The sequence below is a fragment of the Manihot esculenta genome, chromosome 14 (genome assembly GCF_001659605.2).
Source record: "Manihot esculenta cultivar AM560-2 chromosome 14, M.esculenta_v8, whole genome shotgun sequence".
Lineage (NCBI taxonomy): Eukaryota > Viridiplantae > Streptophyta > Magnoliopsida > Malpighiales > Euphorbiaceae > Manihot > Manihot esculenta.
Window position 1 is genome coordinate 4,427,838 of NC_035174.2, and position 10,121 is coordinate 4,437,958.

The 10,121-nt window shown below is 34.7% G+C and overlaps 1 protein-coding gene across 2 annotated transcripts; it reads right to left on the minus strand.

Moving 5' to 3' along the window:
- Positions 1-316: 316 nt before the first annotated feature.
- LOC110599736 (elongation factor 1-delta 1) lies at positions 317-3,043 on the minus strand. Of its 2 annotated transcripts, none has more exons than XM_021736299.2 (8): positions 2,888-3,043; positions 2,256-2,366; positions 1,987-2,103; positions 1,802-1,895; positions 1,413-1,533; positions 1,117-1,230; positions 691-852; positions 317-521 (listed from the first exon to the last, which is right to left on the minus strand). In XM_021736299.2, coding segments are annotated over exons 2-8 (696 nt in total). In that variant the 5' UTR covers positions 2,342-2,366; positions 2,888-3,043; the 3' UTR covers positions 317-519. The 2 variants fall into 2 exon arrangements, with proteins under 2 accessions (XP_021591991.2, XP_021591992.2); XM_021736300.2 differs by having other exon boundaries at positions 2,256-2,391; positions 2,888-2,910.
- Between the last annotated feature and the right edge of the window lie 7,078 nt (positions 3,044-10,121).

Genomic DNA, 10,121 nt, shown 5'->3' on the forward strand with positions numbered 1-10,121 from the left:
TGAAAAAGATCTCCTAAATCGGGATCGCAATAAAATTCTAGACTTCTAGCTACAGCTATCAAGTCGAGATTAGGTTTTTCATCAAGCCAAGTTTCAAGCTCAAACTTCAAAATATCACATTCCACCAAGTCCGAATTTGAGTTTATAGTTCAGAAACAGTTGCCCAAGTTGATCATATAATCTAAATCTAAACTAACTCCGAGTCTTCTTTTTTAGATTGTTTTTCAGTTTCAAATGGATGATCAGTCAGTAGTTTAGTCTATATGCCCCTGCCAAAATGCAAAAAGATATTCAAAAACATGCATAACTCAGAAAGTTGTCACCAGCCCACATATCCAATAAACAACACTTTAACCAGGTCCAATAACAACGAAGATATCAGATTTAGAGCAGCCAAAATGCGGATGTAAATGTAATCATGCGAAAAGGTCAAAAATAATATATCATTTCTCCCAAATACAAGATCTTCACTTGTAGAAACCTCTCCTGCACCCGGTCCCAGTGAGAAGGATCCCCAAATTCTGCAACAACAATCACAAAAACACTTATTTAACATATTACAACATTAAGATGGACCGTGTAAATTTCATGAACAAATTGAGGGTTTTCATATTGCATTTAAGATCCAACTACAATCTAAATTGACAATAAGCAGAAGAATAAAAATGAAAAGCTAAGGCTTTTACTTACATATCTTGTTGAAGGCCACAATATCACAGCTCTGGACATGTTCATTCACTGGCTCAACTGTTAGATATTCTTCAATGAGATTGTCCACAGACACCAAGTCATCCACAATGGTTAGCATAATCTGCAATTTCTTTATACCATATCCAACAGGTACAAGCTTGGCTGCAAAACAATTTTCATAATAGGACTGGGAATTACAATACATTTTTATCCATTTTACTGCAGGTAGATGAAATATCATCATTTGTAGGAAAGATGCATCCAGAAGGGAAATACAATTAATTTCATCACATGTGGTTATTTCTTCCTAAGGAGAAAGCTAAATATATGGAGAGAAGAATATTAGTGCAAGAAAACAGGCTTTCAAAAGAATTCCATGATTCCATCATGATTAATAATTGCCACTGAGGTAGCTAAAGAACTTACAGGCTCCCCAAAGCAGCCCTTCCATCTGAATGCTTCTAACTGCTTCCTCAAGCTTTTTCATGTCAGTCTCATCATCCCATGGTTTGACATCCAATAGCACAGATGACTTTCCGGCTGGGAAGAAAATCAGGCAAGTCATTTAGCAAGCAGTACCAACCAATTGTTTGGAGGGTCCAAAAGCAACAGAAAGAATTAAATTTCTTCAAGTCCAGAAGAATCACTTACTAAAGCCTAACAATAACAAAGTGAAATGAAACTTAGTTTCCAGCATAATCAGGAGAACACGGAACACTTACACTCTTTCTTTTTTGCAGATGCTTTGACAGCAGCAGCCCGTTCTTCTGCAGCCTTCTTTTCCTCTTCAGTCTCTTCACCAAACAGATCCACATCATCATCATCATCATCCTCAGCAGCAGCCTAAAATCACGTTATATATTACTCATTAGGAACCAATAAAAGTATTCACAGTTAGAAAGAGCAAAATAATCAGCGGAAACATGAATACAATATTCTGATAGTCCTAATTTGCTGAAACAAAAATAAGAAGACAACTTTACAAGAAGAAATAATATGCTTCTCCAACAAATATTATGACCCAATTAAATATCAAGAAACCTAAAGTACAGGTTCACAGGCAAACAAGAGTTTATCAACAGTGTAAGGAAGCGGGAAAAGAAAAGCTTGCCTTCGAATCAGCAGCTGGAGGAGTTGCTATCGCCTCCTCCGTGATAGGAGCAAATCCCTCAACAGTAACTCCTGACCCTTCTGCAGATACACCACTGAAACAGAAGGTAAATCACATACCCATAGATAAAAAGAAAAACAGGTGTCCTACTCCTAGTAACAAGAAGCATGGGAACTTAGACTTACGAAATCCTTAGGAGGGCATCAATGTGGTTGTACCACCTGGACACATTCACATACTCTGATGATGGAGCCTTTGGCAGAGCTGCATACACTGTAACATCATCTTTTGAAGCTTGGTACCTTATAAGACAGAGAAACAAAAAAGTCCAAAAATAAATAACTAATGAACATTTTTTTAGCAAAAAACAATCCCTCCAAGACCATTTGATAAGGTGACATCCTAAAAGGCTCACAGCTAACTAATGACAAGAAAATATCAATGGTGAACTTACCCCGTAATATAACTGCGAGAAAGGAGGTAGTCATCAAGCTTCTTGAGGCCAGCCGGTGAGACAAGATCATGGAATGCGACTGCCATTACTAGCTAGTTGTGCGGCTTGTTTCTAAAAGAATGAACGATGACAACTACTGAACAAAAACTTCTAATATCTATAATTCCAGTTAAAGCAATAAATATTATGCATTCTAATTGTCCAAATTATTTTTGTTCTGTTCAGTTCAGCTGAATCATTAACACGAAAACATAAAACTATAACAAGAGAAAGAAATATGTCATTAAACTTAAGCGCCGAATGAGTAAAATATGTGAATAAATAGCATCTAATAGTTGAATTTGTGATTGATAATAAAATTTACTCGCTAAGGTAACAAATCACTTCACTGGGTGTGATCAGTGAAGTTAAACAAGTTTACTCACTGACAATATAAAATCTTCCAAAAGGGAGTGAAATTCTCAGAAATAACAACAAATCAGAAAACGGATTTAAGGCATCAAAGTTGCAGTCTTCCAACTCAAAATCGATAGGATTAGCGACGAAGCAGAATAAAATAGAGATAGGAACGAGAATTCCTTGACCGAAAAACAAATGCACTAGTTGGAATATAAGTAGATGCGTGCGCTTACCGGCTATAGAGATGCGTAGTACTCACTGGGAAATGGCAGCCGCAAATGAAGTCTAGGGTTTGTTGAATAAGCTGAGCCGCGTGAATTTATAGGTGCGACAATTCACCCGGTTGTATCTTCGACTTCCGGAACTGTAATTCAATTGTTGTTGTAAATGATCACTTGAGAGCGGTAACTTTTTTTTCTTCGTTCACATTAAGGTTGTACATTTTTCTACAATAAAAATAAATTATTAGAGATTTATTATTTAATTTTTAAATATTAACATTATTAATAAATATATTTTTATATTTAAAATTTTATTACAATATTTTTATATTTTTTCTCTGAGTCCTTCCATCCCATCCTATCTATTAAAAATATATTAAAAGATTAAATTATACCCCTTCGTTTTTATTTTTTTTCTTTGATTTTTTTTTGTGTAAAAAAATTAAATTTTAAAAATAAAATTATTGAAAAACAAAAAAATAAATTTTAAAAATTGAAAAAATTAAGTTTTAAAATGAGATTAATGAGGAATAGAAAAAAAAATAAACCATAGAATCGTATTGGCCTATGCGATAATGACAAGTGTATATCTAGATATGTGATTTTAAATTTTAAAAATTGAATTATCGAAAAAAGAAGAAAAAAATAATAATAATAATAAATTGTGTTTGTGAGGAAGAAAAAAAATAAAAAGAGAACTATTGAGAATTGTGTTTTAAAAAGTGATGTTTTGAGATTCAGATGATATGATTTTTTTCTGTGTGTGTCGATCCCCTCTTTTTGGGTCCTTTTTCTCCTTTTATTATTTTCTTCTTGTATTGGCGCCTAATGGTTTTTCTGTCATGCAGGCTCGTATCGTCAGTCGCTATACTCATATCGCGGTCATTTAATTTTTTCCAGTACGCATGCGAACATGGCTGCGAAATGATGAGACTTGCTTGTTCTACCTCAAGGGGGTGCGAGGCCCGACGTTTATTAAAAAGTTTCTCACATTTTCATATAGTTTTAACGAAAATAAAAATATAATAACTATTTTATTAATATAAAAAAATAATAATGTCATTTTAATAAATTTTAAAAAATATAGAGATTTATTTATTAATAATGATAATATTAACTAAATAGTAAATTTTTCTTAAATTATTATTATCTATAAAGACCATTTAGCCGATACTCTTTTTCTTCTCCCTCTAAGTGTATAATATTGTTATTTTCACTTGATTTTTGAAAGTATTAATTTTATTTACTATCTCTAATATATGTTTTTTTTACGTTCAAAAAATAATTGTATTACAACTTTATTACAAGAGATAACGTAAATCCACCAATTGATATTGCTGCTAATTCAGTGGTAACAAATATTTCAGATAAAATTTAGTTATTATATAAGCAACAATATTAATATGACGCGGAATCCATTAAAATGAAATATGTGGGATAAAAAGGCAAATAGGTACAATTGAAGCCCTAATTTTCCATGGCATTAAAGATGATAAACTGCAAATAGCAGCATATATAATAGTAGAATCTATTTCGCATTTTATATTCTGAGAGACCACGTCATAAGTCAAGCGAATCCCTAGTACAGCACATGCTTCCTCCGCCATAACTAATGAAATACCAAACTCGCATATGAATACCATACAATCATATCAATACTATCTTTAGCCGCTACAGTAATAGCAGTCGGTAATTCATACTTTCATGTCACATCACAATTTAGTTTGGTATATACCAGAGGAAGAGGATACCAAGTCATAAGTGATTAAGACTTATATAGATAAGGGGGAGAATCAGCAAAAACATCAATCTCTTGTAACAAGCCAAAATCAATGGAGATACGACATGACATATCGACTGGATCGGACTGTATAAATTAAAAAAATACTCTTATTACTTACATTTCATATATGACATAAGATAAGCGTAACTAAGGTAAACAACCGAGGGCCCTTCGTGTCCAATTGAAACCTTATTAGTAATGTCTCTCACCATATAGCGAAACCAAGAAAATCCGCAGGGACCAATATATCAGAATGCACAAGCATGTGGGCATCAAAAGAAAATATATCCTTAGGTTTCAGACGAAGACTGACAGATAGGGCACTTAGGGACCTGTAAGATAGACAAACCAAATTAAGATTGATAATACATTGTGAAAAAGTCACCAAAGGAACAAATGAGCTACCTATAATAAGACCATATACTGTATTGACCAGTACGAGCGTAGTACCAAATAAGATACTCAATCGCAGCATTAAGGGCTACTAGAATAGAAAGAATAGCCATAACCAACAAAGGGGTGAATAACTGTTGTACTACCTAATGATTCCAGTCCAAAATTATATAATCAATTAAATCTGCTACCTTCTCATGCCACTGGACGAACTGGAGGACTGGTTAGTGTGAAATTATCCAATTCGACTACCTATGGATTTGACCAAATGAAAGTACTCCAATCATCCTCAATATTCAAGTGGGTCTCTATTTGAAGAACTGGTATGCCAACTAATAAACCTTGCCAAATCTATGAATATTGGAGCTTTCGGCCGACCTGTTAGAAAGAATATCGTGAGAAATGTAATCTTTTCAAAATATTTGCCTATAAACGAAACGAATTATGAAGAAGCCTCCAACACTACTTAGCTAATCATCTAAGGTTTTAATTTTTTAAATCTTTGAACCCTAACTCGCCCCAAAATTTTGATTAATTTACCTAATATATATTTCTAACTTCCTCATCTCCATCCCATAAAAAAATTAGAAAGTAGGCTATTAAGTTTTGTTGAAAACTGTTTGGAATACGAAAAAATAACCATCGAGTAAGTGAAAATAGTAGATAAAACCGATCTAACTATTATAGCACGACCAGTTGGTGATAGAAGTTTATGTTTCCAAGCATGAGTTTTTAAATGGACCTTATCTTCCACAACCGCTAGCTCCTGCTATTTATAACATCATACAAGTACTGGTAAACCAAATAGCGATCTAAAGGTAGCAATTATTGTATATGAAACTTACATAGAATCTCATGTTTAAGACTATGAGGTGTATGTTTACTAAATAGAACATGAGACTTCTATAAATTTATCGATTGGCCTGAAGCCCATAAGACTGAAGAATATGCATCAATTATCCATCTCTCATTGTGATGCACGAGCAAATAATAGAGTATCATCTGTAAATAAAACATCAACAAAGGTTGAAATATGCCAAGAGAACTTAATACCCTAAAGCCCATAGGACTGAAGGATATGTATCAATTATCCATCTCTCATTGTGAAGCACGAGCAAACAATATAGTATCATATGTAAATAATACATCAACAAGGACTGAAATATGCCTAGAGAACTTAATACCCTAAATGAGACTCCTGGCTTGAGTTTTTAATAGTAAGTAGAAAGTGCTTGACAAACAAATAAGAAAAGATATGGAGAAAGAGAATCTTCTTATTTGAATCATTGTGAGGACGAAAATGAGTAATAGGAACATCATTAATAGAATAGAAAAATTCAGTGACATGTATTTCAATATATCCCGTAGTATTAGCCATTTATCTCACCCCTCCACATTTAATCAAGCGGGAATGTTAGAAACATAAACAATTATAGATAATTATGAGATGAGATCCTTTCGATGGAATAAGAAAATTTATATGATTATTTATGTTATTATTTTACTATTTTATAATTATTTCTTCTATTAGTATTAATCAATTGAAGAGATAATTAGAAAATAAAATAATAAGTATAAAAATAGTAATAATGTAACATCCTTAAAAAAAAAAAAAGCAGACATACTAGACCAGGATATAGTAGTAACTAATCCTCTTGGCCACAGTGTAGTTGTCAGTAAAGTATTTAAAGATTGTCCCATCTTGATTCACGGTCACATTTTTCATGGAGATTTGATTGAATTATCTTTTCAGGAGTTTGATGTGATTCTAGGAATGGATTGATTGTTTAGACACCAAGTTATAGTTGACTGTAGAAAGAAGAGAATCACGCTAAAGACACCAGCAGGTGAAGAAGTAGTAGTTGTGGGCGAGAGATCATATTTTCTCTCCAATGTTATTTCTGCTACTGCAGCCAGAAGAATGATAAGGAAGGGTTGTGAGGCATACTTAGCTTGTGTTTTGGAGGCTAAGAAGGAGAAACTTATTGTGCAAGATATACCTACTGTTTGTGACTTCTCTGACGTCTTTCCAGACGAATTACCCGGATTACCTCCAGAAAGAGAAGTAGATTTTGCCATAGACGTTGTACCAGGCACTACACCCATATCAATTGCTCCATATAGGATGGCTCCCACAGAATTACAAGAATCAAAAGTGCAGCTACAAGAATTACTCGATAAGGGTTTCATACGCCCTAGTATCTCTCCCTGGGGTGCGCCAGTGCTATTTGTAAAGAAGAAGGATGGTTCGCTGCGACTGTGTGTGGATTACAGACAACTCAACAAGGTGACCATCAAAAATAAATATCCACTGCCTCGTATAGATGGTTTATTTGATCAGCTAAAGAGAGTGAGCGTCTTTTCTAAAATTGACCTACGATCAGGTTATTATCAGCTCAGAGTAAAGGATGCAGATATTCCAAAGACTGCGTTCAGGACCCGATATGGGCATTATGAATTCCTTGTCATGCCATTCGGATTGACTAATGCTCCAGCTGCATTTATGGACTTGATGAATCGTATCTTTCACCCTTTCTTGGATCAGTTTGTTGTTGTGTTCATCGATGACATTCTTGTCTATTCAAAGACAAAAGAAGAGCATGATAGGCACTTGAGGATTGTGTTACAAACGCTAAGGGATAAACAGCTTTATGCTAAATTCAGCAAATGTGAATTTTGGCTGAATGAAATACCTTTTCTGGGACATGTAGTATCTGCAGAAGGCATAAGGGTCGATCCCAAAAAGATAGAGACTATCCTTGCATGGAAGCCACCCAAGAACATTACAGAAGTTAGAAGCTTTTTGGGGTTAGTCGGTTATTACAGAAGGTTTGTAAAATGATTCTCTCATATAGCTGCTCCACTGACAAGGTTGTTGCAGAAAAATGTCAAATTTGAATGGAGTGATAAGTGTCAGGCCAGTTTTGATCGATTAAAGGCTATGCTCACAGAGGCACCTGTTCTTACACAACCAGTGTCAGGTAAGGATTTTGTGATTTATAGTGATGCCTCTCACAATGGACTTGGTTGCGTGTTGATGCAAGATGGAAAAGTTGTTGCTTATGCTTCTAGGCAACTAAAGTCACATGAAAGAAACTATCCCACTCATGATTTAGAATTAGCAGCAATAGTCTTTGCATTAAAGATCTTGAGGCATTACTTATATGGTGAAAAGTGTTACATTTATACGGATCATAAAAGCCTAAAGTACTTGCCAACTCAAAAAGAGTTAAATTTGAGACAAAGGAGATGGATGGAGCTGTTAAAAGACTACGATTGTATTATTGACTACCATCCTGGCAAAGCAAATGTGGTGGCAGATGCTCTTAGCAGGAAATATTTGCTTGCACTCAAAGCTATGAATGCTCACTTGACTTTGGCTAGAGATGGAGCTGTTATTGCAGAACTGAAAGTTAGGCCCAATTTGCTTCAACAAGTCCAGGAAGCTCAGAAGGAAGACAAGGATATTGCAGTGAAGGTAAGACAAATACAAGAAGGGAAGGATAATGGGTTTGAGATTAAAGCCGATGGTTGCTTATATTTCCAAAACAGAATATGTGTGCCAGACATAACTGAGTTAAGGAAGAGTATACTGGAAGAGGCTCATAGCAGTCCATATGCAATGCATCCTGGTAGTACCAAAATGTACCAAGATCTGAAGAAAAATTATTGGTGGCCAGGAATAAAAAGAGACATAGCAAAGTTTGTTTCGAAATGCCTAACCTGTCAGCAGGTAAAAGCAGAGCACCAAGTTCCTTCTGGTTTGCTACAACCAATCTCTATACCAGAATGGAAATGGGATCGAGTTACTATGGATTTTGTCACTGGTCTGCCACTCACACTAAGAAAGAAAGATGCTGTATGGGTGATTGTTGATAGATTGACGAAGTCTGCACATTTTCTACCTGTCAGAACGGATTATTCCCTTGAAAAATTAGCAGAATTGTACATAAACGAGATAGTACGACTGCATGGCGTACCTATCTCTATCATATCTGACAGAGATCCGAGGTTTACATCAAGATTTTGGGAGAAATTGCATGAAGCTTTGGGTACCAGATTGAACTTCAGTACAGCTTTTCATCCCCAAACAGATGGACAGTCAGAGAGGGTAATTCAGATCTTAGAAGACATGTTAAGAAGTTGTGTTATTGAATTTGAAGGAAGCTGGGAAAAGTATCTTTCATTAATGGAATTCGCTTACAACAACAGCTACCAGTCCAGTATTAAAATGGTACCTTATGAAGCATTGTATGGGAGGAAATGCAGGACTCCTCTATGCTGGACCGAGCTAAGTGAAGATAAGCTTGTGGGTCCTGACTTGATAAGACAAACAGAAGAAAAGGTTAAGATCATCAAGGAGAGGTTAAAGGCAGCATCAGACAGACAAAAGTCATATGCAGATAAGAAAAGAAAGAATATAGAGTTTTCAGTGGGCGATAAAGTATTCCTTAAAGTTTCACCTTGGAAGAAAGTACTGAGATTTGGCAAAAAGGGCAAACTGAGTCCTAGGTTTATCGGTCCTTATGAAATTATGGAACGTGTAGGACCGGTAGCCTACAAGCTAGCCTTACCACCAGAACTTGACAAGATACACAATGTCTTTCATGTTTCCATGCTTAGAAGATACGTGTCAGATCTCTCTCATAACCTTCCAACAGAATCTGTGGATGTACAGCCAAACTTGTCATATGAAGAAGAACCTGTGAAAATTCTAGCAAGAGAAATAAAAAAATTAAGAAACAAAAGAATTCCTCTTGTGAAAGTCCTGTGGAGGAATCACAAAGTAGAAGAAGCAACTTGGGAGAGCGAATATGTCATGAAAGCACAATATCCTCATCTCTTTAATACAGGTAAAATTTCGAGGACGAAATTTTTATAAGAGGGGTAGAATTGTAACATCCTTAAAAAAAATAAAATAAAATAAATAAATAATAATAAAAAAAAGAAAAAAGAAAGAAAAAGAATTAAAAAAGAAAAGAAAAGAAATGAAAAAAAAGAAGATAATAAATTAAATTTTAATGTAAAAGATAAGTGGCTCATTTGTAGCCACAAACCAAATAAATGTTG